This window comes from Anguilla rostrata, chromosome 17, assembly GCF_018555375.3.
Source record: "Anguilla rostrata isolate EN2019 chromosome 17, ASM1855537v3, whole genome shotgun sequence".
Taxonomy (NCBI): Eukaryota; Metazoa; Chordata; class Actinopteri; order Anguilliformes; family Anguillidae; genus Anguilla; species Anguilla rostrata.
In genome coordinates this window covers 6,954,519-6,982,034 of record NC_057949.1, presented here as the reverse complement: position 1 = coordinate 6,982,034, position 27,516 = coordinate 6,954,519, and the positions used below count along the sequence as shown (strand labels likewise).

The window sequence follows — 27,516 nt, the reverse complement described above, 5'->3', positions numbered from 1 at the left end:
AAGGGATTCTCTATCTCAATGGGAATGCCTGCTTAAGTTATGGCTTAATAAAAGTTAATAAATGGCTTGTCATCATTCACCTTTAACAGGGAATGTTTCCCGGAAAATACACTGCGTCGGCTATGTTTACTTGCCGTGACAGTGATTGCTGATTGGCCGTTTCTACCATTAATTTATTCCCCGAGAAATGGAACGATGTGAATTTGGCAATGACAGAACTGAAACAGAAACAACATGAGATGACGCTTTGATGAACGTTTCTGTGTTCTTGAGTTCACTTGGCATTTTGACGTTTTGTTTGTCTCTTTGTATATGGTATAACTACTGAAAATGATTTAGATTGCAGCCTTTAAATTTTTGGGACTCGTTCCCGTCCGTAGCCCCAATCCCAACCCTGCGGAATGGACCGTGTTTCTGGGTCGTCTGAGCCAGAACGGATCCAACCCCTTCCAGATGGCCGTGAACGTGTCGAACATCACCCTGAGCAACCAGACCGGCGCCAACGTAGCGCTGTTGAAGCTGGCCGGCAAGCCGACGCTCACCAACTACATCCAGCCGGTGTGCGTGGACCTCGTCGGCACGGGCTTTGTCGTAGGAACACAGTGCTGGGTGACCGGCTGGGGAGCCGGCCAGGGAGGAGGTGAGCGCACGTGCGAGAACGGCTTCCTGTTTCCTGTTTCCCCCGCGTGCAGTTACCGCTAACATTGCTGGTCCTACATTATGCAGAGACCTATTGTATCTAACCTGGTGTTTGTAGTTGAACGCATGGTGGGAAACGTTGGTCAGTGCTGTGGGCAGAGTGGATCAGTGTTGAGTATCTCAGTGATGTGAGCAGAGTCGATCAGTGTTGAGTATCTCAGTGGCCTTAGCAGAGTGGATCAGTGTTGAGTATCTCAGTGGCCTGAGCAGAGTGGATCAGTGTTGAGTATCTCAGTGATGTGAGCAGAGTGGATCAGTGTTGAGTATCTCAGTGATGTGAGCAGAGTGGATCAGTGTTGAGTATCTCAGTGCTGTGAGCAGAGTGGATCAGTGTTGAGTATCTCAGTGCTGTGAGCAGAGTGGATCAGTGTTGAGTATCTCAGTGGCCTGAGCAGAGTGGATCAGTGTTGAGTATCTCAGTGCTGTGAGCAGAGTGGATCAGTGTTGAGTATCTCAGTGCTGTGAGCAGAGTGGATCAGTGTTGAGTATCTCAGTGCTGTGAGCAGAGTGGATCAGTGTTCAGTATCTCAGTGATGCAAGCAGAGTGGATCAGTGTTGAGTATCTCAGTGCTGTGAGCAGAGTGGATCAGTGTTGAGTATCTCAGTGCTGTGAGCAGAGTGGATCAGTGTTGAGTATCTCAGTGATGTGAGCAGAGTGGATCAGTGTTGAGTATCTCAGTGGCCTGAGCAGAGTGGATCAGTGTTGAGTATCTCAGTGCTGTGAGCAGAGTGGATCAGTGTTGAGTATCTCAGTGATGTGAGCAGAGTGGATCAGTGTTGAGTATCTCAGTGGCCTGAGCAGAGCAGATCAGTGTTGAGTATCTCAGTGATGTGAGCAGAGTGGATCAGTGTTGAGTATCTCAGTGGTCTGAGCAGATCGGATCAGTGTTGAGTATCTCAGTGCTGTGAGCAGAGTGGATCAGTGTTGAGTATCTCAGTGATGTGAGCAGAGTGGATCAGTGTTGAGTATCTCAGTGGCCTGAGCAGAGCAGATCAGTGTTGAGTATCTCAGTGCTGTGAGCAGAGTGGATCAGTGTTGAGTATCTCAGTGGCCTGAGCAGAGTGGATAAGTGTTGAGTATCTCAGTGGCCTGAGCAGAGTGGATCAGTGTTGAGTGTCTCAGTGCTGTGAGCAGAGTGGATCAGTGTTGAGTATCTCAGTGATGTGAGCAGAGTGGATCAGTGTTGAGTATCTCAGTGGCCTGAGCAGAGCAGATCAGTGTTGAGTATCTCAGTGCTGTGAGCAGAGTGGATCAGTGTTGAGTATTTCAGTGATGTGAGCAGAGTGGGTCAGTGTTGAGTATCTCAGTGGCCTGAGCAGAGCAGATCAGTGTTGAGTATCTCAGTGCTGTGAGCAGAGTGGATCAGTGTTGAGTATCTCATGGCCTGAGCAGAGTGGATCAGTGTTGAGTATCTCAGTGCTGTGAGCAGAGTGGATCAGTGTTGAGTATCTCAGTGATGTGAGCAGAGTGGATCAGTGTTGAGTATCTCAGTGGCCTGAGCAGAGTGGATCAGTGTTGAGTATCTCAGTGGCCTGAGCAGAGTGGATCAGTGTTGAGTATCTCAGTGGCCTGAGCAGAGTGGATCAGTGTTGAGTATCTCAGTTTTGTGAGTAGAGCAGATCAGTGTTGAGTATCTCAGTGGCCTGAACAGAGTGGATCAGTGTTGAGTATCTCAGTGATGTGAGCAGAGTGGATCAGTGTTGAGTATCTCAGTGTTGTGAGCAGAGTGGATCAGTGTTGAGTATCTCAGTGGCCTTAGCAGAGTGGATCAGTGTTGAGTGTCTCAGTGGCCTGAGCAGAGTGGATCAGTGTTGAGTATCTCAGTGGCCTTAGCAGAGTGGATCAGTGTTGAGTGTCTCAGTGGCCTGAGCAGAGTGGATCAGTGTTGAGTATCTCAGTGCTGTGAGCAGAGTGGATCAGTGTTGAGTATCTCAGTGGCCTGAGCAGAGTGGATCAGTGTTGAGTGACACACACTTTCCCCTCTACAGCGCAGCAAATTCTGCAGGAGTTCCAGACCACCATAGCCAGCTGTGGGAACGGCTCCTCCTCCGAAAACATCTGCACTCAACTTCTGCCACTGCAGCAGGTGACTACACGGCACAGCGCTCCCTCAACCGCCCTTCTGTCCTCAGACACGATTCATTACTTTGCTTGGTGTGACACCTTGTATATCATGTGTAATTTGTCATTCTCTCTCTCTCACTCTCTGCCCCGTGTGTGTGTGTGTGTGTGTGTGTGTGCATATGTGTGTCCGTGTGCATGTTTGTGTGTGTGTGTGTGTGTGTGTGTGCATGTGTGTGTCCGTGTGCATGTTTGTGTGCGTGTTTGTGTGTGCGTGTGCATGTGTGTTCTTGTGCGTGTTTGTGTGTCCTTCTGTTCATGTGTGCATGTGTGTGTGTGTGTGTACATGTGTGTGCATGCATGCATGTGTGTGTTTCTGTGCACGTGTGCGTGTGTGTGGGCGTTTCCGTCTCCAGGGAGATGAGGGCGGGCCCTTGGTGTGTAAGCAGGGAAATTCCTGGGTCCAGTTGGCAGTGATCACAGTGGACGGCAGCAGTAATGCCACTCAGAACAGCAGCAGCAGCAGAAGCAGAATGGACCCCGCTGTCCAGGTTTTCACCAAAACCGCCGCGTTTTCCATGTTCCTCCGCGAGAATGTGGGCAGCTTCCCTCCCCCGGCCTCCCCCGTCACCCCGGCACCGTCCTCCCCCGTCACCCCGGCACCGTCCTCCAGCCCCTCCCGCCCCTCCGTTTCCAAAACGACGAGCGAGGCCGCTCACCTTCTCCCTCTCTCCTCCGTCCTCCTACTCTCTCTCTTCCTTGGCTTTCTGTCCAGTTGCTCAAGCTAGGACCATGCAGCTGTTTGTGCTGCGTACTGGCTGGCTAGGGTACCACTAACCTGTTACTGTTTTTCAAACTTTCCGAAATATACCAAGAATGCATTAAATATATTAAACTCAAGAAAATTTTACCCGGGTTATATCAGAGATGCTTATGGACAGGTTCAGTGGCAGATTTTTTGAATGTATTCTTCGTATATTCATTATGGTTAAGCTCACAGGAAGCAAAAGCACTAGTCCTGGGGCAGTGCTGTACTCCACAGTTCAGAAGCGGATCCTGACGCTGTCGGTGCCTGCTGTGGGCGGGGTTTCCTCAGGCCTATGCAGGGAAGGAGGGAGGGTTTCAGTCTCCAGGGCATCCTCACTGTGCAATAGTGACTCCTCATGGAATTGCAGTGTGTGTTTTTAGGGACGCGTGCACTTGTGTGTGTTTTTTAAATCTGCAGTAGTAAGTTGCAGCTATGGTACTGTGTGATATAAAATGGAGGAACAAGTAAACACTTGATGACACAAAATATTTAGAACAGACTGTATTACTGTGTGTGTGTGTGTGTGTGTGAAAAATAGTGACACATTCACTCACCTTTGCTGTGTTTACACCTGTTGCACTAGAGATAATTTTATCTATAAATACTGATGCTCTGTTGGTGAGTTGTCAATGTATGCTTTTGAAGTAAATTGGGTTTTTCATTGTTATATTTATCCTGTGTATAGATAATTTATGGACAGCCCAATATCTCAACGTAGCCGTCACTGTCAGATGGGAGACACTGAACAAACTTATCTGAATTACAGAATAAATTGCTTGCATAGACTAAGACCCCCCAACCCCCACTGCACACCCCACCCCAGCTTCCAAAGGAATAAGCTAGCTGGTCTGAGATGCTTTTGCGCTGCTTGGCATCACTGGTCACGGTTTCTTTGGCGTTTACTAGCTTTTCAGACCTGTCAGTAACAGGGCTCTCTTCTGTTCTACTGCGCATTTCCTTCCTTCTCCAGTAGGGGCCGCTCTGCCTCTTACTTGTGGTACCTGTTAGCAGGCAGAGGACATGCTGGGTATCTATGCAGAGCTCAATATTACACTCTGTTCGGACAACGCATGCATGAATGCATGGAAATGGTCATGTGTCTAAATGTTTACAACAATAAAACTATTTTTAATGACTCTAAAATGAGCTCTTGCAGTACTCCTGGCTGGCCAGTGTGTGGCAGCATGGCGCAACCTGAGGAACTGTAGATGGCTGTTGTGAAAAGACCATAAAGTGTAATTTCCATACTATGGCAAATTAACAGATCACCAAATCCCTGTAGTACTGTAGTAACTTTTTTTTTATTAATACTGTATTGTTTTCATAATTCACAATTAAATGTATTGCCTTGATTATTATGTCCCTGAAATGGAAATATGCTCTACGCAATACACACTGTTCTGTATACCTATCAAAAATTTGGTAAATTGTAAATCATGTCCATGGAAATCATATCTGAAGCCATTTAAGTACTCAGGTGTTGTGTATATATATACAGTGTATATATATAAATATATATATATGTGTGTGTGTGTGTGTGTGTGTATATATATATATATATACAATATAATATAGAATATATGTAATCTATAAATAAAAATAATATAAAAAGAGTCTAATTAAATGTGTTTCTTGATGTTCTTGATCACCCTAAGGTTCAAAGCATTAATTAATTCATTTATTATATTGTACATCCACATGCCTAAAAGTGGATTACAATATAATAAATAAATGAATCCAGCAAGATTCTAAGATACATGTTTCTTGGTGTTCTTGATCATACTAAGGTCCTAAGTGTTTGTTTATTAGTGTGGTTGCCTTCGGCAAGCACACTATTATTATCGCACATATTTATTATTATTATTCCACCCATTTTCTAGACTGCTACTCCTCCCAGAGTTTTCGTACCACATACACGTGCAATATGTCAAATTGAGCGGCTTCTTTGGGAATAGTTTGCTATTACTTTTTGAGAAATATGACTTTGTTGGCCAATTTTTCCCATAGAGAATGAATGGGAAATGTGACGTCATAGACATGTGAGAGATGAAGTTACAGCATTGGTCAGCTTTGCACACGTAATGCAGTTGTCAATAGGTTTGACCTGCATTGTCTACTGGGAATTCAGAATCCAGAGACGGTGCATATTTCCCTTTTCGTCGTAATTACAGAAAACACACATTCGTAAACCTCAAATGCTTTGTACCACAATGTAGACAAGACCTTGACGAAGACGTACATGCACGGATTGTGTTGTTCAAACGAGGTTTCCTGGCGACTTAGCCGCCAGAAAGGTTATAGCTGAATGCGGAAGTGAACGCGATAAAAACGGTATTCCAAATGAAAAATTACCAATGAAAACACTGTCAGCTAGGTACATCAACAAACACATGGCTTAGGCATACCCAGACGTCCTCAATAATAATAGTATTTCACAAGATACTACGCAAAATCGTTCACAAAGTGGAGGGCTCCCCACCCCTAGGGGCGCCTGCGCGGTCCACACATCCACCTGTCACCTCCACCGGGCGGGGGGTCCGCAGCACCAGGTCGCACCCACCCTGTATCTGTGAGGGGGCGATGCGGGACACCGTGGCCAGGGGGCGCTGCCAGGGCAGGGAGAGAGGGTAGGGGTGTACGTTAATCAAACGGAGGGGAACCTTACCCCCCCACACGCAAACCACAGCCCGGCCCACCTGCCATTCACCTCCGTCCACCACCCCCTCCAACAAACAAACCTCCCCGTCCACCTTTTCCTACCCCTCCACAGGTAGCCACTGTACGACCTCGGAGCACGCTGGGACCTCCGTATCTGGCCCCGGGTCAACCAAACCCAACAGGGCCCTGCCCCTGCAGCGCCGACTTGCCCACCGTTGGGGGGAGCGGAGCCTGTGACTACTGCTGCTGAATCTCAGTAACTAGGGTCATCCCCAGGGTCGCCATCTGGCTCTGGAGCTCCCGCCGCAGCTCTGCTCACACCTCCTCCTTCCACCGCTCCATGTCCACAACCAGTGCTGGAACCACAGGCGCCATCGATGGTTGAGAGTGAGACACCAAACAAGCTGTCCCCTCGTCTCCACAAACATTTTTGTCCAACTCAATGAGCCATAGTATGAATTCTAAATTCTATTTTTTGAAGGCCAACGTTCCCTTCCCAATGTCCCCATGTCTCTTTTTACCATAATTCAACCGGACCGGAACTCTTTAGTATACCAATAACTCCACCAATAACGGAACTACCCAATTAACCAAAAAAAAAGGTCCCCTTTATGATTAAAGGATTTCTGTCTTGTCTCTATGACAACATCGTTGTTTCAGCCACGAAACGGTTACTAGCTGGTAATCAAACGATTTAACGTGCCAGTGATATAGTCTAAATTGTATTGTCTAGTCTTATATATTATATTTGTAATATTTATATAATGCTTAATACCATCAGATATATCCAGTTATTAGGTTATAGGTGATTGAAAAAAAAAAAAACATTTTTATTTGCATCGCAAAATTGTGTACATTTTATCGACATTATTAAAAATTGTGGACATCCATATTCTTCGTTCTCCACACTGGCATTTAGAGAATATTCATGACAAATGGTAAAAAATTTAAGTATACTCTTAAAGGCTTGTGTAATATGGAGTCCAATGCCAAGCATTTATCATTCTGTCATTCAGAGTCTCGTTCATTGCGTTTCTGTTGTGATTCCACTTTAGATCCAAACAGCAGCATTATTTCTGGTGCCAAACGTTTTTTAAACTTTGAACTGGAAACATATGGCTGACTGTATCAAACACTTTATAGACATTATAAATACCATTTTGGTCATTATCAGAACGTTTAATTAATGGGTATCCATAATTTCTCTGAGCTGGTGCTATGGTTGGTCTCTGACAAAAGAAAATCAGAGTTGATCAATAAATCCATTGATCAATTTTTGCTTGAGTCAAAAAAACAACAATCCGTTGGAGAAGAAGGTGTGGAAGGATATTAATATTACTGGAAAATGAGTAATGGATGTGATATAATCAGACTTGTATCTGTGGTTAAGAATAATACTTGTGAAACCTGTTTGTCAAACACATTCTCGATCATTTGACATAAAGATAAACATGCCGTCAGCTTGTAGCAGTGATTTAGAAAATAATTGTAACCACCTTTAAAAAATCCAAATGTGTCACCAAAGTGATACTGAACCAATACGAAGCCTCGGAATGTTCATAGTGTCAGGAGCTTATCTTAATTCTTTCGGATTTAAGTGGACCCTGGCTGCCTGTGAAATGGATTATTACCCTGTTTATGAATACTGGCTGCTAGTTATTACCCCATTCTGTGTTTATGAATACTGGCTGCTAGTTATTACCCCATTCTGTGTTTATGAATACTGGCTGCTAGTTATTACCCCATTCTGTGTTTATGAATACTGGCTGCTAGCTATTACCCCATTCTGTGTTTATGAATACTGGCTGCTAGTTATTATTCTGCTCTCTGTTTATGAATATTGGCTGCTAGTTATTACCCTGCTCTGTGTTTATGAATACTGGCTGCTAGTTATTACCCCATTCTGTGTTTATGAATACTGGCTGCTAGTTATTACCCTATTCTGTGTTTATGAATACTGGCTGCTAGTTATTACCCCATTCTGTGTTTATGAATACTGGCTGCTAGTTATTACCCCATTCTGTGTTTATGAATACTTGCTGCTAGTTATTACCCCATTCTGTGTTTATGAATACTGGCTGCTAGTTATTACCCCATTCTGTGTTTATGAATACTGGCTGCTAGTTATTACCCCATTCTGTGTTTATGAATACTGGCTGCTAGTTATTACCCCATTCTGTGTTTATGAATACTGGCTGCTAGTTATTACCCCATTCTGTGTTTATGAATACTGGCTGCTAGTTATTACCCCATTCTGTGTTTATGAATACTGGCTGCTAGTTATTACCCCATTCTGTGTTTATGAATACTGGCTGCTAGTTATTACCCTATTCTGTGTTTATGAATACTGGCTGCTAGTTATTACCCCATTCTGTGTTTATGAATACTGGCTGCTAGTTATTACCCCATTCTGTGTTTATGAATACTTGCTGCTAGTTATTACCCCATTCTGTGTTTATGAATACTGGCTGCTAGTTATTACCCCATTCTGTGTTTATGAATACTGGCTGCTAGCTATTACCCCGCCCTGTGTTTATGAATACTGGCTGCTAGTTATTACCCTGCTCTGTGTTTATGAATACTGGCTGCTAGCTATTACTCCATTCTGTGTTTATGAATACTGGCTGATAGTTATTACCCCGCTCTGTGTTTATGAATACTTGAATAGTTTTTTAGTCTGTGCTCTGCACAGACTGTAGAATTTAATATTTAACTCAAATGCACTGCTGATTAACAGGAAGCAAAAGACACAGGGGTAGAGTGTTGTGTTAAATACAAATGAGTTCTAACAGACTGAAAGAGTGAATTACAGTGAACACAAGTATAAGAAATGAAAGCGTGAAAAAGAATGATTATGACAGAATGACTGGGAACAAATCCAACATTTAACAAATATAAACAGTGCATTTATGGATTGATCAGAATCAATACTAAACAATATAATTTTATTTAGACTACTATTGTAAGTATTGATTGCTACTGTCAAATTAATCAGACTTGGTAAACTTCTGTCCATATTGAAACAAAGAAGGTGAAATCATAGCATTTGGAATTTAATTCTTTTAGCAGACATTGGCAAACAAAAATAAAAACATAAAACTTTTCAGGAACTGAAAGCAGAGGTCAACCAGTGGACATGAGAGAAAATGCAAACAGTGGACATTCACAGTATTCAAGGTGTTCCATTATATAATTTGAAACAAATGTATGAAAGGGTATCTATGCTTAAATTAATACATGAATTTGTGTTAGTACCGCCTTCCCCGGTGGGGACCACATGAATTCTCGACACCCTCAAAAAAAAAATTTTAATCTCAAAGGAATAAGGATGAATGAAGGATAAATTAAATGAAAACGGAAAAGTATTAAAAGGGTTGGTACAAGGGTTTGTACATTGGTACAACGCAAATGAAAGAGGGGCAAGAACAGGAAGAGGCTAATGTTTTTTTTTGTTGTTGACACAAGGAGGCGTGTTTAGGTTACAGGTATACATAGTGAGGGAGGTGTAAACAGGTAGACAGAAAGAGGAGAGGCATTTAAAGAGAGACGCCGACTAAGAACTTCACTCAACAAAATGGCAATTTGGAGAGGAATCTGTGTGGTGACTGTTCTTATCCTTCTGGCAACAGGTAAGTGTCCAATTTACATAAAAGCCTGTAAGGCTTTTTTTGTTTGTAACAGAATTGTCTTTAATTGCAAGCAATATTATCTGTGTCTCTGCACTCAATTAAAAAGAGCCATGCTAGAAAAGTGCAGGCTTTAGTAAAGTTTACGAGGTGTCACATTGTATTGACAATACTTACTGCTGCTAAACAATATTAGATAAAGAAAGCTATGAATTGTTTCAAGACGCATCCTGGTTGTGCACGTCAATTAGATAGTATGTTTCAAACATGATAATATAGCTATTTAATAATAGCAGTAGCTAATTATTCAGCACGGCACTAAAAGGACAACATTAAAACAACTGCAATCTGCTTCAGGATTAGTAGTTTTTGTCGTTTCTGTGTCAGAACATTTTGTAGGATTTCTCCCTCAGTTGGATCTGGTGTTTCTTGTGCCATTTTGGGACAAAACTGCGATTTTTTGACAATTCAGTAGTAAAGGTACATAGTAAAAAAAAATTGATCTCAAACTCAAATCTTGGAAAGCTGTCGTGTCTGTCTGGTTAAGTCAGTGGATGGATAAAGAGTCCACACACTTTGTCCTGATTGGCTAAAGAGCCCACACACTTTGTCTCGATTGGCTAAAGAGCGCACACACACATTGTCCTGAGGCCTAAATAGGTGGCTGATGGTAAAGAAGCCACATATTTGTGGGCACTGCTGCCCTCCAGGGCTGGAGTTTGAGATCCTCGCTTTAAATGTAGCCTCACATAATCCTGATGATGTTCCACAGGGGATCTCAATTTGTGTCCTGGAACACCCTGCAGTACTGGTCGTGTTCCAACCTTAACTGAAATTTCTGAAGAATGATAAGCTAAACATTTCTTTTTAATGACATATGTTAGTGTATGATGAGGGATTGTTTATCCTCTTAAGGGCACTTTATGTCAGAAATGGATATTGATGATATTGCTGTTACAATGAATGAATACCCCATATCAATTTCGACCAGTCAAATTAGTTCCCGGACAACTAATGATTTAATTTCCTTTAATGATTTTAACGTGCTGTGGGAAATAATTTTGAATGTTACATTTTGCATCAATTAATTAATAGGCTTACAGCTGAGATCAGTGAACATAAAAATGCTAAAACTGAACCGTTGATCATTGAATTTAAACCATTTGTGGAAAATGAAAGCTGTTCAATCAACATTTTTCCTAAACTTTGAAAGAAAGAATTAGTTATGAACAAGGCTCAGTTATTTAAGTTATTACTAAAACTAACTTGACAAAATAAGCTTGTGAAAAGTGGAACATTTGCATTTTCTTGTAATATAACAAACATTATTTTTATAGCACCTTTCAGTAAAATAGCAGGAAGTGTTTTATAGAGGTAACAGAACAGAGATAAAATAAGAAAAGAAGAAAGATAATAGTTGGAGGCAAGATATACAGTACCCCAGAGATCAAATAAAAACAAAGCTGCGATTAAAAATTTGAACTAACTTAGTCAAAGTTAAAAAGATCTAATACAGCTAGAAGAGTTTAAGAACAATGCAAATGGTAATGAGCCAAGAATCTGTGTCAGAAAAAATTATGGAACTTAAATCTGTGTTTTCAGTAATCAGAATACACAAGGGTTCTCATAGACGGGCTGGAAGTCACGCAATTCAAATGGAGAAACTTAATTGACTATTAAATGTTAATTATTAAATATTAAACACAGCCTCGCTTAAGCATGGAAATAACCAAGATGATGGATTTGACTGTGGTTATTCAGGGTCCTGGTGGGGAAGCTGTTGCTTTCATATCGGAACATTTTACTTTGATTTTCAACGATGATTCAGTGTTATGTTATTGAAGATCCAGGACAACATTTTCCACTGTGGGATTTGGGGTTGAATCAGTGTAGCATGCTAACTGAAAGTAATCTATCAAAAGAAATAAATAAATAATAATAATAATAATAATGTAAAAACAGAGAGTCAGTTATTTAAGTGGTACCGGGAATGTAACCAAAGACGCAGCATGATAGATTATCATGTTGTATTTCGCTCAAATCCTGTCTGACGCACATCGATGGAATGTGTCACTCAACTAGTCACTCTATGGTACAATAGAGCATTCCTCATGTCACTGAGCGCTGATGCAGATACTGGGAATCACCTGGCATTATTCCCTTTCAGGAAGTCTGCTGTCTTTCTTGAAATACTTGAAATGTCCATTTGCCTTTTTCGGTTAGTCTCTTGACATAGAACAAACAGCAGACATGACAGGATATTTCTTAATAGTGAATACCGATCTGCCAAATGTCAAACCATTTAGGGGAGAACAAAGTATGGAATACTAAATGAATACATTTTCTTCACAGAGTGGGGTATTTACTATATGAATAAATATTTTCCTTGTTTCTAAAGCATGGCTATTACCAGCAGCAGGTTTGAATTACACATTTTTTATAAGCAATTGCCAAGCAAACTGCCCTACAGGAACTGTTTTCTGTAAACTGACTATTCACTGCTAACGAGATTCAGCTAAGTTGTCATCCTCTTGTCTTTCAGGATCTCACTCACAGCAGAATGGTAAGTTTGCTTCCATTTTGTCGCAGAGTTTTCTATTGTCTTCCTTATGTGAAGTCATTGTCTGTGTACCTCTCCATTCAAATTGTTTTTGAAATCACAGAAAATATGCTGCAATGTCTGGGCTCTAGCTAAGTGGGGAATCAGAACCTGAGAACCTCGTCTCCACAGACCGCAAGCTCAGCCCACAGTCCGCTATCCGGCACACTTAGGCTGGTGCAGACTACGTATTGTACTATGTACTCTGAATAAAATATTTCTAATCGTTGTTATCAGGGTTTAAGTTGCATCCTTAATGAAGATCCCAATTGACTTCAATTAATTTTTTCAGCCAGTAACAGGCTGAGCACTCCTTCGTAGCAAAATTACCCATAATCCATAGTGAGGCCAATCACAACGAATGAAAGATTTGCTAATTGTTGCTACACTTCATTTGTACGAGCATTACGGCTAATGCTAGCACTTGACCAGTCTCTGCTAAAACTGTCTATGATTTGGGTGGAGTGGGGGAGGGGCTAAGGCCAAAGGCAGGGTTATCACGGTTCGCTTCATGTATTAACGCATATTTCAATGAAATATGGCGTGAACACCAAACGAGGCCTTGCGTGGGTGGGATTTAGAGAGATATTTTACCCAACGATGGAGAAGGAAGTAGAGAAGAGCGTTTGACAAGAGGGCTTAACCTGACTGGGCTGACTGTGGAAGTGTGGCTGTTGATCATTCAGCCTTCATGCTCCTCTGTCTTTTTGTCTGCAAGTGTGTGGAAGGCCGGCCCTCAACACCAGGATTGTGGGGGGTGAGGACGCCCCAGTGGGAAGCTGGCCTTGGCAAGCCAGTCTGCATCTGAACGGGAGTCATGTGTGTGGAGGGTCTCTCATCAACAACCAATGGGTGCTGTCGGCTGCTCACTGCTTCATTAGGTGAGGAATTATGGGTATTTTTTTCATAAATATGAATTTGACCATTAAAGAAGTTCCAGTAATACGGTGATATTGCTGACGGCTGTCCATTTGTTTGGAAGCCATTCTGCGCAGAGGAATTGAGGGCTGCGGTGACAGTTTAACATCAGTTCTGAATTCTATTTTACCGCCTTTCGCTCTCTCTGTCCCCTCAGCGACTCAAATCCGGCAGACTGGCTCGTTTATGTGGGTCGGCAGGTCCAGTCGGGCACCAACCCACATGAACAGAACAGAACAGTAGTAAGTATCATCCGTCATCCCGATTACAACAGTGCGACCAACGACAACGACATGGCCCTGCTGGAGCTGTCCTCCACCGTCGGCTTCAGTGACTACATTTTGCCCGTATGCCTGGCGGCAGACGGCAGCACCTTCTATAACGGCACCGACAGCTGGGTCACCGGCTTCGGCACACTCAGCGAGGGCGGTAAGCGAGTCGATCGTAGCTCATTTCATCTTGTTTTTTAAGCATCCATCCCAGGTCTCACAAAGACACATTAATACAGGTTTTAATTTTACTTTGACAGAAGCTTTGATGTGAGGTGGCTTGTTTCTTGGCTCTTATACAGACATAACAGCATTGTCTCATAATGGCATTACTGCCACTCTGCACTTAAACTAATAATATCACTTGCGTGTAACCCGCTGTATTCTCTTCCCGTCTACAGCAGGACTCACTACTCCTTCATAGAGGCCTGTGTAAGTTTTGATCTTGTGTCTCTGCAGGGTTGCTGGCTAATGTTCTGCAGGAGGTAGAAATTCCCGTGGTGGGGAACCGAAAGTGTAACTGCCTATATGGAGTCGGTTCCATCACCAGCAACATGATCTGCGCTGGCCTACTGACAGGAGGCAAAGATTCATGTCAGGTGCAATATCTTCCATGTTTTTACACTAATGAAAGAGGCTGTTAAAGGAAAACATCTTCTCTAATTTACATATTAAAATGGTGTGTCCGTAGAGATATTTCAAGTTAGTCCGAATGATGCTATGGTGCTGTGTTAAAACTGTGATTTAAGTCTACGTTATTGATACACTCACTGTATGTGAAAAATTAACCCATTGACAGAAACAAAAAAATATCCAAACTGGGGAAGTGGTACTGAGGGTCTCTCTCTGTTGTGAGCAGGGAGACTCCGGGGGTCCGATGGTGAGCAAGCAGGGCTCGCTCTGGGTCCAGTCGGGAGTCGTCAGCTTCGGAGATGGCTGCGCGCGTCCTAATTTGCCGGGGGTTTACGCCAGGGTGTCCCGCTATCAGGCCTGGATCACGTCCACTATCACGACTAACACCCCAGGTTTCGTCATGTTCACATCCAACGGGACAAACAGTGACGACAACGTCACATGCCCAGGCCTGCCTCCCATCGTACCCTCCACCACCCGGCCTTCCACCACCACCCGGCCTTCCACGCCCAGCCCCATGTGTGAGTGTTAAGCTTTTACCTGCACCCTAATAGGCACGCAGCCATTTCGCCCATTCAGATCAAACACTTGCATGCATTTCTTAAAACTCTTCAATGTCGCGTTTAGCAAAAGGCAAACAGGCACTAAACCTAGCTGGTAGCGTGATCTTTTCACTGCGAACATGAAAATATCAACGATTCCTCCAGTCACAGATATAATTTAATCGGACATACAGAAAGAACTATGCAGCAAGGTCCATAAAGAAATGGTTTTGTCATGATCAGTGTGGAAGAACTTGACTGGCCTGTACAGAGCCCTGACCCCAACCCCATCCAACACTTTTGGAATGAACTGGAAAGCCAAATGTGAGCCAGGCCTAATTGCCAAATCAGTGCCCAACCTCAGTAATGCTCTTCTGGCTGAATGGAAGCAAATCCCTGCAGCAATGGTCCAACATCCAGTATAAAGTCTTCCCAGAAGAGTGGAGGTTGTTATAGCAGCAAAGGGTGGACCAACTCTATATTGGGGCGACATAGCTCAGGAGGTAAGACCGATTGTCTGGCAGTCGGAGGGTTGCCGGTTCAAACCCCGCCCTGGCCATGTCAAAGTGTCCTTAAGCAAGACACCTAACCCCTAACTGCTCTGGCGAATGAGAGGCATCAATTGTAAAGTGCTTTGGATAAAAGCGCTATATAAATGCAGTCCATTTACCATTTAATGCCCATAATTTTGGATGAGATGTTGGATGTCAGCTGTCCACATACACTACATGGCTAAAAGTAACTCAATTTCAAATAGTTTTTTTTTGAAGTAACTAGTTACTTTTATGTTTAAATATTCAGAATTATATACATAATATAGTCTATAATGAGTCTAACTCAGTTGGCAGAAACAAGACAATAAAAATATGAATACGACAACGACTATCAATGTCTAACAGAACACTTCCTTCAGGCCTACACTGTATACCATATTCACTCTAATATAAGGTGCCATTATACTTCTGTTATAATAAAATATTGCAGCACCAAAAGTGGAGCACCATGTCAAAACCGCATTTTCAGCTGGATAAATATTAGTTGTCACGCCTCATGATTTGCCATACATTGAGGCACATAAGTTTTCTTTTGTGCATGAAGAGAAAATGGGAATAAAATATTTCTAATCGTTGTTATCAGGGTTTAAGTTGCATCCTTAATGAAGTTCCCAATTGACTTCAATTCATTTTTTCAGCCAGTAACAGGCTGAGCACTTCTTCGTAGCAAAATTACCCATAATCCACAGTGAGGCCAATCACAACGAATGAAAGACTTGCTAATTGTTGCTACCCTTCATTTGTACTAGCATTATGGCTAATGCTAGCACCTGACCAGTCTCTGCTAAAACTGTCTATGATTGGGGTGGAGTGGGGGAGGGGCTAAGATTGAAGGCAGGGTAATCACGGTTCGCTTCATGTATTAACGCATATTACATTGAAATATGGCGTGAACACCAAACGAGGCCTTGCATGGGTGGGATTTAGAGAGATATTTCACCCAATGATGGAGAAGGAAGTAGAGAAGAGTGTTTGACACTAGGGCTTAACCTGACTGGGCTGACTGTGGAAGTGTGGTTGTTGATCATTCAGCCTTCATGCTCCTCCGTCTTTTTGTCTGCAAGTGTGCGGAAGGCCGGCCCTCAACACCAGGATTGTGGGGGGTGAGGACGCCCAAGAGGGAAGCTGGCCTTGGCAAGCCAGTCTGCATCTGAGGGGGAGTCATGTTTGTGGAGGGTCTCTCATCAACAACAAATGGGTGCTGTCTGCTGCTCACTGCTTCGGGAGGTGAGGAATTATGGGTAATTTTTATATATATAATATGAATTTGACCATTAAAGTAGTTCCAGTAATACGGCAATATTGCTGACGGCTGTCCATTTGTTTGGAAGCCATTCTGGGCGGAGGAATTGAGGGCTGCGGTGACAGTTTAACATCAGTTCTGAATTCTATTTTACCGCCATTCGCTCTCTCTGTCTCCTCAGCAACTCAAATCCAGCAGACTGGCTCGTTTATGTGGGTCGGCAGGTCCAGTCGGGCACCAACCCACATGAACAGAACAGAACAGTAGTAAGTATCATCCGTCATCCCAATTACAACAGCACGGCCCTGGACAACGACATGGCCCTGCTGGAGCTGTCCTCCACCGTCGGCTTCAGCAACTACATTTTGCCCGTATGCCTGGCGGCGGACGGCAGCACCTTCTATACCGGCACCGACAGCTGGGTCACCGGCTTCGGCAGACTCATCGAAGGTGGTAAGTGAGTCGATCGTAGCCCGTTGCCGATTGACCGATTTAAAGCCACCGTTGACCAATGAATGTTTCTGGATGGTGTCTGATGGATTGATTTTTAATTTTTCACTCCCTTGCTCACTCTCTCTCTGGTTCTATGACTGCGCCTGTCTGTGTCCTGCACTACGGGCAACCTCAATAACTATCCATCTGGAATGTCTCTCCAATCAGCACATCTAGCTGAAGTTTAAGCCACAAATTGAACATCTCATGGGCCTGTGTGGTTACTGCAGCCTGACACAGATGCTGACTCATTTCATCTTATTTTTTAAGCATCCATCCCAGTTTGATGACTTCAGGTCTTGCACAGACACATAAATACATGTCACAATTTTACTGTGACAGAAGCTTTGATGTGAGGTGGCTTGTTTCTTGGCTCTTATGCAGACATACAGAATTGCTCATAATGGCATTACTGCCACTCTGCACTTAAACTAATAATATCACTTGCGTGTAACCCGCTGCATTCTCTTCCCGTCTACAGCAGGACTCACTACTCCTTCATAGAGGCCTGTGTAAGTTTTGATCTTGTGTCTCTGCAGGGTCGCTGGCTAACGTTCTGCAGGAGGTAGAAATTCCCGTGGTGGGGAACCGAAAGTGTAACTGCCTATATGGAGTCGGTACCATCACCAGCAACATGATCTGCGCTGGCCTACTGGAAGGAGGCAAAGATTCATGTCAGGTGCAATATCTTCCATATTTTTACACCTATGAAAGTTAAAGGAAAACATCTTCTCTAATTTACATATTAAAATGGTGTGTCCGTAGAGGTATTTCAAGTTAGTCCGAATGATGCTATGGTGCTGTGTTAAAACTGTGATTTAAGTCTACGTTATTGATACACTCACTGTATGTGAAAAATTAACCCATTCACAGAAACAAAAAAATATCCAAACTGGGGAAGTGGTACTGAGGGTCTCTCTCTGTTGTGAGCAGGGAGACTCCGGGGGTCCGATGGTGAGCAAGCAGGGCTCGCTCTGGGTCCAGTCAGGAGTCGTCAGCTTCGGAGATGGCTGCGCACGTCCTAATTTGCCGGGGGTTTACACCAGGGTGTCCCGCTATCAGGCCTGGATCACGTCCACTATTACGACAAACACCCCAGGTTTCATCAGATTCACATCCAGCGGGACGAACAGTGACGACAGCGTCACATGCCCAGGCCTGCCTCCCTTCGTACCCTCCGTCACCCAGCCTTCCACCACCACCCCCAAACGTGAGTGTTAAGCTTTTATCTGCACCCTAATAGGCACGCAGCCATTTCGCCCATTCAGATCAAACAATTACATTAAATTCTTTAAACTCTTTAACGTCGCGTTTAGCAAAAGGCAAACAGGCACTAAACCTAGCTAGCTAGCCTAATCTGATCACGGTGAACATGAAAATATTAATGATTCCTCCATTCACAAACATAATTTATGAAGACACACAGAAAGAACAACGTAGCTCATGTGCTGTGTGTTGCAGAGGTCAAGTGACAAACTTATTTAACCCATGGAAAAACGTGTTTTAACTAAGCGTGAGAGCTCAGTTACAGATGTTTTAATTTGCTAATTGAGTATAACCTTACACTAAAAAACTAGAAGCTTTGCTCTGCACCCACACAAGCACTTCCCTGGCAGCTTTCCTGTGGTGAATACTGCATTGTCTTCTGTTCTATTACGTTGTATGGTGTCGTGGGCTGGTTATTTCTGTGATCATGTTCTGTCGGGCAGCGGGCTTCAAATTTGGCCAGAGCTTGTTGGGCTGGTTTGGGTTGAGCTTCGGCAGCCTCAGACCTCTAAAACGCACACTAAAACACACACACGCACAGGTTGAGTTAGAATCCTGACTGATGCATTCTGGGTGTTGTAGTAACTCTTCCCTCTGTTCCTCAGCTGTGGTGTGCGGCAGCGCTCCCCTCAACAGCCGCGTTGGTGCGGGGAGTGGCCTGGCAGCGAGCGGGGTGTGGCCCTGGCAGGTCAGTCTGCAAAGGAAAGGCTCCCACGTCTGCGGGGGCACCCTCGTCTCTGAGGAGTTCGTCATGAGCGCCTCACAGTGTTTCTCCAGGTAAATACCCAAGCGGACCCGTCGCATCGCTGCCTAGACCTGGCAGGTAGACACCCGCACCAATGCATCCTCCGCAAAAAATATAAATACCACAGAGGTTACTGTGGCTGTCATCAGTTCATGAACAAAATTTCAATTCATTTCTGGAACCGTCTGAATTGACAACAAACTGACCCCTTTCGTTGTCCAAGCAGAAGAGATCAGATATGAATTGAGTGAGAATGATTCTGCTCTGAATCGCGTTTGGGAGTAGTCCAGGTCATATTTTTCCTGGTGTGGAATCTGTAAACACTCCTGCATGCATATTCTTCTGTCACAAACATTCTACCGACCATGAACCTCCCCCAATAAGCACGCGGGGGTCGTGAGACACTGGCGTAGAGCTGGATGTCGGCTCGGACAAAACCATGAGCACAGCAACCAGGAGAAACGCAATTTCAGCCTTAAAGCACCAGGATAAATGCGATTTCAGCCTTAATGCACCAGGAGAAATGCGATTTCTGCCTTAAAGCACCTGGAGAAACGCGATTTCAGCCTAAAGGCACCAGGAGAAATGGAATGGAACAACAACATATCCTGTGAAGGTTTGAGTGAAAACACCACCATTAGTTTATTCCCCGAGAAATTACATTACATTACATTACAGGCATTTGGCAGACGCTCTTATCCAGAGCGACGTACAACAAAGTGTATAACCATAACCAGGAACAAGTATGACGAAACCCCTAGAGAGAAGTACCGGTCCAAGTACAGGGAACAACCGCATAGTTCAACGTGGACCCTGGTGGTAACCCTAACACTAACAACGAGAACGGCAACAACGCAATCTATGGAAAAATAAAAATAAATAAAAATACAAGTAGTCGTTAAGACTGGCGCATCAACTAAGTCACCTATTAAACAGCTGCCTAGTTACACCCCTAAGTTTAGTCATTTACAGGGGGGAAGGGAGGGATGGGGAGAGGTGCAGCCTGAAGAGGTGGGTCTTCAGTCGTCGTTTGAAATGGGTCACAGTCTCAGCTGTTCTGACCTCCACAGGGAGGTCATTCCACCATCGTGGGGCCAGAACAGACAGGAGACGTGTTCTGGAAGTGCAGGTGCGAAGAGGGGGAGGTGCTAGGCGTCCTGAGGTAGCAGAACGGAGGGATCTGGTTGGCATGTAGGGTTTGAAAATCTTGTGAAGGTATGCTGGGGCTGATCCCTTGACTGCCTGGTATGCTAGAACCAATGTTTTGAATTTGATGCGAGCTATAACAGGCAGCCAGTGGAGGGTAGTGAGCAGGGGAGTTACGTGGGAGTGTCTGGGGAGGTTGAAGACCAGACGAGCCGCAGCATTCTGGATGAGCTGCAGGGGTCTGGTGGCAGATGCCGGTAGTCCAGCCAGAAGAGAGTTGCAGTAGTCCAGGCGGGATAGAACCATTGCTTGGACCAGGAGCTGGGTTGAGTAGGTGGTGAGAAAGGGGCGGATTCTGCGGATGTTGTATAGGAAAAATCTGCATGCCCGGGTTACTGCTGCAATGTTGTTGGAGAGGGACAGCCTGTTGTCCATCATCACTCCGAGATTCTTGGCGCAGGGTGATGATGTCACTACGGTGTCCCCTAAGGAAATGGAAAAGTCGAGGAGGGGAGAGGATAGAGCAGGAATAAAGATTAGCTCCGTCTTTCCCGGGTTGAGCTTCAGGTGGTGATTGTCCATCCAGATCTGTATGTCCCTCAGGCAAGCGGAGATGCGGGCGGGGACCTGTGTGTCCGATGGGGAGAAGGAGAGAAAGAGTTGCGTGTCGTCGGCATAGGAATGATAGGACAAGCCATGGGCAGATATTACAGGGCCAAGAGATCTGATGTACATGGAGAAGAGAAGGGGACCAAGGACTGAGCCCTGGGGAACTCCGGTGGTGAGGGGACGGGGTGGTGATACCTTACCCGCCCAGGCAACCTGGAAGGAGCGGTCAGAGAGGTAGGACTCAATCCAGTCAAGGACTGTGCCGCGGATCCCTGTTGCTGCCAGGGAGGACAGGAGGGTAGAGTGGTCCACAGTGTCAAATGCAGCGGAGAGGTCTAGAAGAATCAGGACAGAGGAGAGGGAGGCTGCTCGTGCGGCATGGAGTGACTCACTGACCGAGAGGAGTGCAGTCTCAGTCGAGTGGCCAGGCCTGAAGCCAGACTGGTGGGGATCAAGCAGGTTGTTCTCAGAGAAGAAAGCAGAGAGCTGGTTAGATGCAGCACGTTCGAGTGTTTTGGATAGGAAAGGGAGGAGAGATACCGGGCGGTAGTTCTGAATGACTGAAGGATCCAGTGTGGGTTTCTTCAGCAGCGGGGTGATGTGGGCCTTCTTGAAGGATGAGGGGAAACATCCAGAAGATCATATTGGAATGGAATGGAATGATGTGAATTTGGCAGTGACAGAACTGAAACAGAAACAACATGAGATGACGCTTTGATAAACGTTTCTGTTTGCCAAAGTGTTCTTGAGTTCACTTGGCTTTTTGACGTTTTGTTTGTCTCTTTGTATATGGTATAACTATTGAAAATGATTTAGATTGCAGCCTTTAAATTTTTGGGACTCGTTCCCGTCCGTAGCCCCAATCCCAACCCTGCGGAATGGACCGTGTTTCTGGGTCGTCTGAGCCAGAACGGATCCAACCCCTTCCAGATGGCCGTGAACGTGTCGAACATCACCCTGAGCAACCAGACCGGCGCCAACATAGCGCTGTTGAAGCTGGCCGGCAAGCCGACGCTCACCAACTACATCCAGCCGGTGTGCGTGGACCTCGTCGGCACGGGCTTTGGCGTAGGAACACAGTGCTGGGTGACCGGCTGGGGAGCCGGCCAGGGAGGAGGTGAGCGCACGCGCGAGAACGGCTTCCTGTTTCCTGTTTCCCCCGCGTGCAGTTACCGCTATCATTGCTGGTCCTACAATATGCAGAGACCTATTGTATCTAACCTGGGGTTTGTAGTTGAATGCATGCTGGGAAACGTTGGTCAGTGCTGTGAGCAGAGTGGATCAGTGTTGAGCATCTCAGTGGCCTGAGCAGAGTGGATCAGTGTTGAGTATCTCAGTGGCCTGAGCAGAGTGGATCAGTGTTGAGTATCTCAGTGGCCTTAGCAGAGTGGATCAGTGTTGAGTATCTCAGTGGCCTGAGCAGAGTGGATCAGTGTTGAGTATCTCGGCTTTGTGAGCAGAGCAGATCAGTGTTGAGTATCTCAGTGATGTGAGCAGAGTGGATCAGTGTTGAGTATCTCAGTGCTGTGAGCAGAGTGGATCAGTGTTGAGTATCTCAGTGGTCTGAGCAGAGTGGATCAGTGTTGAGTATCTCAGTGCTGTGAGCAGAGTGGATCAGTGTTGAGTATCTCAGTGATGTGAGCAGAGCAGATCAGTGTTGAGTATCTCAGTGCTGTGAGCAGAGCAGATCAGTGTTGAGTATCTCAGTGCTGTGAGCAGAGTGGATCAGTGTTGAGTATCTCAGTGCTGTGAGCAGAGTGGATCGTTGAGTATCTCAGTGCTGTGAGCAGAGTGGATCAGTGTTGAGTATCTTAGTGCTGTGAGCAGAGCAGACCAGTGTTGAGTATCTCAGTGCTGTGGGCAGAGCGGATCAGTGTTGAGTATCTCAGTGCTGTGAGCAGAGTGGATCAGTGTTGAGTATCTCGGTGCTGTGAGCAGAGCAGACCAGTGTTGAGTATCTCAGTGCTGTGAGCAGAGTGGATCAGTGTTGAGTATCTTAGTGCTGTGAGCAGAGCAGATCAGTGTTGAGTATCTCAGTGCTGTGAGCAGAGTGGATCAGTGTTGATTATCTCAGTGCTGTGAGCAGAGTGGATCGTTGAGTATCTCGGTGCTGTGAGCGGAGCAGATCAGTGTTGAGTATCTTAGTGCTGTGAGCAGAGCAGACCAGTGTTGAGTATCTCAGTGCTGTGAGCAGAGTGGATCAGTGTTGAGTATCTCAGTGCTGTGAGCAGAGTGGATCAGTGTTGAGTATCTCAGTGCTGTGAGCAGAGCAGATCAGTGTTGAGTATCTCAGTGCTGTGAGCAGAGTGGATCAGTGTTGAGTATCTCAGTGCTGTGAGCAGAGCAGACCAGTGTTGAGTATCTCAGTGCTGTGAGCAGAGTGGATCAGTGTTGATTATCTCAGTGCTGTGAGCAGAGTGGATCGTTGAGTATCTCGGTGCTGTGAGCAGAGCAGATCAGTGTTGAGTATCTCAGTGCTGTGAGCAGAGTGGATCAGTGTTGAGTATCTCAGTGGCCTGAGCAGAGTGGATCAGTGTTGAGTATCTCAGTGGCCTGAGCAGAGTGGATCAGTGTTGAGTATCTCAGTGGCCTGACCAGAGTGGATCAGTGTTGAGTATCTCAGTGATGTGAGCAGAGTGGATCAGTGTTGAGTATCTCAGTGGCCTGAGCAGAGCAGATCAGTGTTGAGTATCTCAGTGCTGTGAGCAGAGTGGATCAGTGTTGAGTATCTCAGTGGCCTGAGCAGAGTGGATCAGTGTTGAGTATCTCAGTGCTGTGAGCAGAGTGGATCAGTGTTGAGTATCTCAGTGATGTGAGCAGAGTGGATCAGTGTTGAGTATCTCAGTGGTCTGAGCAGAGTGGATCAGTGTTGAGTATCTCAGTGGCCTGAGCAGAGCAGATCAGTGTTGAGTGTCTCAGTGGCCTGAGCAGAGTGGATCAGTGTTGAGTGACACACACTCCCCTCTACAGCGCAGCAAATTCTGCAGGAGTTCCAGACCACCATAGCCAGCTGTGGGAACGGCTCCTCCTCCGAAAACATCTGCACTCAACTTCTGCCACTGCAGCAGGTGACTACACCGCACAGCGCTCCCTCAACCGCCCTTCTGTCCTCAGACACGATTCATTACTTTGCTTGGTGTGACACCTTGTATATCATGTGTAATTTCTCATTCTCTCTCTCTCACTCTCTGCCCCGTGTGTGTGTGTGTGTGTGCATGTGTGTGTGCGTGTTTATGTGTGCGTGTGCATGTGTGTTCGTGTGCGTGTTTGTGTGTGCTTCTGTTCGTGTGTGCATGTGTGTGTGTGTGTGTGTACATGTGTGTGCGTGCGTGTGCGTGTTTGTGTGTGTGTGTGCGGGCGTGTGCATGCGTGTGTGCGTTTCCGTCTCCAGGGAGATGAGGGCGGGCCCTTGGTGTGTAAGCAGGGCAATTCCTGGGTCCAGTTGGCAGTGATCACAGTGGACGGCAGCAGTAATGCCACTCAGAACAGCAGCAGCAGCAGAAGCAGAATGGACCCCGCTGTCCAGGTTTTCACCAAAACCTCAGCGTTTTCCATGTTCCTCCGCGAGAATGTGGGCAGCTTCCCTCCCCCTACCTCCCCCATCACCCCGGCACCGTCCTCCCGCCCCTCCAACACGACGAGCGAGGCCGCTCACCTTCTCCCTCTCTCCTCCGTCCTCCTACTCCCTCTCTTCCTTGGCTTTCTGTCCAGTTGCTCAAGCTAGGACCATGCAGCTGTTTGTGCTGCGTACTGGCTGGCTAGGGTACCACTAACCTGTTACTGTTTTTCAAACTTTCCGAAATATACCAAGAATGCATTAAATATATTAAACTCAAGAAGCTTTTACCCGGGTAATATCAGAGATGCTTATGGACAGGTTCAGTGGCAGATTTTTTGAATGTATTCTTCGTATATTCATTATGGTTAAGCTCACAGGAAGCAAAAGCACTAGTCCTGGGGCAGTGCTGCACTCCACAGTTCAGAAGCGGATCCTGACGCTGTCGGTGCCTGCTGTGGGTGGGGTTTCCTCAGGCCTATGCAGGGAAGGAGGGAGGGTTTCAGTCTCCAGGGCATCCTCATTGTGCAATAGTGACTCCTCATGGAATTGCAGTGTGTGTTTTTAGGGACGCGTGCACTTGTGTGTGTTTTTTAAATCTGCAGTAGTAAGTTGCAGCTATGGTACTGTGTGATATAAAATGGAGGAACAAGTAAACACTTGATGACACAAAATATTTAGAACAGACTGTATTACTGTGTGTGTGTGTGTGTGTGTGTGTGTGTGAAGAATAGTGACACATTCACTCACCTGTTGCACCAGAGATAATTTTATTTATAAATACTGATGCTCTGTTGGTGAGTTGTCAATGTATGCTTTTGAAGTAAATTGGGTTTTTCATTGTTATATTTATCCTGTGTATAGATAATTTATGGACAGCGCAATATCTCAGGGAAGACAACGTAGCCGTCACTGTCAGATGGGAGACACTGAACAAACTTATCTGAATTACAGAATAAATTGCTTGCATAGACTAAGACCCCCCAACCCCCACTGCACACCCCACCCCAGCTTCCAAAGGAATAAAGCTTAGCTGGTCTGAAGATGCTTTCTGCACTGCTTGGCATCACTGGTCACGGTTTCTTTGGCGTTTTACCTTAGCTTTTCAGTACCCTGTCAGTAACAGGGCTCTCTTCTGTTCTACTGCGCATTTCCTTCCTTCTCCAGTAGGGGCCGCTCTGCCTCTTACTTGTGGTACCTGTTACCAGGCAGAGGACATGCTGGGTATCTATGCAGAGCTCAATATTACACTCCATTAGGACAACACGGCTGACCAAGAGTATTCATGAACATAGTCATGTGTTTAAATGTTTACAACAATAAAACTCTATTTTTAATGACTCTAAAATGAGCTCTTGCAGTACTCCTGGCTGGAGCAGCATGGCACAACCTGGTGGACTGTAGATGGCTGTTGTGTAAAGACCACAAAATGTAATTTCCATAGTATGGCAAATTAACAAATCACCAAATCCCTGTAGTACTGTACTAACATTGCACATGGAATTCATACTTTTTTTTATTAATACTGTATTATTTTCATAATTCGCTATTAATTTTACTGCCTTGATTATTATGTGCCTGAAATGGAAATATGCTCTACGCAATACACACTCTTCTGTATACCTATTAAAAATTTGGTAAATTGTAAATCATCTCCATAGAAATCATATCTGAAGCCATTTAAGTACTCAGGTGTTGTATATATATATATAATTGAATATAAATAAAAATAATATAAAAACAGTCTAATTAAATGTGTTTCTTGATGTTCTTGATCATCCTAAGGTCCAAAGCATTTATTTATTTATTTTGTACATCCACATGCCTAAAAGTGGATGTACAATATAATAAATAAATAAATGAATCCAGGAAGATTCTAAGAAACATGTTTCTTGATGTTCTTGATCATACTAAGGTCCTAAGTGTTTGTTTATTTAGTTTCACTATACATCCACATGTTTACATTTACCAGATGCTCTTATCCAGAGTGACTTATGTGAGTGGACACGTACAGGTTTAGTCAAATGAACAGTGCCAAAACTAAGTCATACAGACACAGGCAATAGTTTTGGTCAGTATATCATACAACATGGCAGATGCCATAACAGGTGCAACAGGTAAATGGACAATGCACGTCCATTAGGAAGCAAATGGGTTAGGGGATATGATTTTAGATTTAGCATAGGTACCGCTAGCAAACACAGGCAAAATGCTCAGCCAAGTTGCATTTCTTGGTAGGCTAAGTGGTGGAAAATGGGTAGCAACTCTGCTGTTCTGACTGTAGTGGGAAGCTCATTCCACCACCACTAGGGGGCAGGGTTGAGAAAAGACCAGGAGGAGGGATTTTTAACAGAAAGGACAGTATGGTGGCCAGGAGTTTACCGTTTAGACCAGGGTTGAATTAGTGTGATTAAGATGCATCTTCAGTTAGACTGAGTAAGTTGGAGAGATGTTCACTAGATCAGTGTGTCAAACATATTTTCTAGAACATGGTTATTATAATAAAAGTAGCCCTCGGAAGAGTGATGAGCTCTGAAATTTCTAGTTTTAGAGCTCTCTCAGTGCACCAGAAGGTATATCACAAGCCTTTCAATTATTCAGGCTTATTTATGTACTTTATACTTCTCTATGTGAAACAGCGTTATTGCCCATAACTACCAAATTGCACCTGGTTCCCAAGTCTTAAAATGTGATTCTCTTTGTTTTCCTTTGCATAATGTTAATCTAGAACAATAATTTTTAATGGAGATTTTCTCAAAACGGATTGGAAATGGCAGACAGAATGTTCCAAATCCCTTTTTGCTGTAAACAATTATGTTCAATTATTATTGATACAACACAACAGAATTATGACCATTTACCTCATTGCCAATATTTTTTTGTTTCAGGATATATTGTCTTCATATATGTTTTCATTTCAAAATCAAAATTTAAAATGATATTTCTTTCTTTCTGAAACGTTTATCAAAACTATTTCCGGGCAAGTTACCCTTTGAAGTACTCTCAGCGCACACAAACATTTTTGTCCAAATCTATGAGCCATAGTATGAATTCTAAATTATTTTTTTGAACATTCCCTTCCCAATAGGGC

At 44.6% G+C, this 27,516-nt stretch overlaps 2 protein-coding genes across 2 annotated transcripts; both read left to right on the top strand.

Annotated features, from left to right (window-relative positions):
• The first annotated feature begins 170 nt into the window (after nt 1-170).
• Nucleotides 171-5,006, top strand: LOC135244019 (polyserase-2-like). Its single transcript, XM_064316212.1, has 4 exons — nt 171-640; nt 2,689-2,786; nt 3,178-3,401; nt 3,435-5,006. The coding sequence occupies exons 1-4, from the start codon at nt 454-456 to the stop codon at nt 3,547-3,549; spliced, it is 624 nt and encodes a 207-aa protein (XP_064172282.1). The 5' UTR covers nt 171-453; the 3' UTR covers nt 3,550-5,006.
• Nucleotides 5,007-9,698: 4,692 nt separating this feature from the next.
• LOC135243994 (transmembrane protease serine 9-like) lies at nt 9,699-26,074 on the top strand. The gene is made up of 14 exons (XM_064316155.1): nt 9,699-9,856; nt 12,396-12,416; nt 13,171-13,333; nt 13,528-13,799; nt 14,099-14,238; nt 14,499-14,793; nt 16,433-16,595; nt 16,793-17,064; nt 17,643-17,782; nt 18,037-18,313; nt 18,975-19,146; nt 21,727-21,986; nt 23,840-23,937; nt 24,261-26,074. Exons 1-14 carry the CDS (start codon nt 9,802-9,804, stop codon nt 24,591-24,593), a joined length of 2,661 nt encoding a protein of 886 aa, XP_064172225.1. The 5' UTR covers nt 9,699-9,801; the 3' UTR covers nt 24,594-26,074.
• The last annotated feature ends 1,442 nt before the right edge of the window (nt 26,075-27,516 follow it).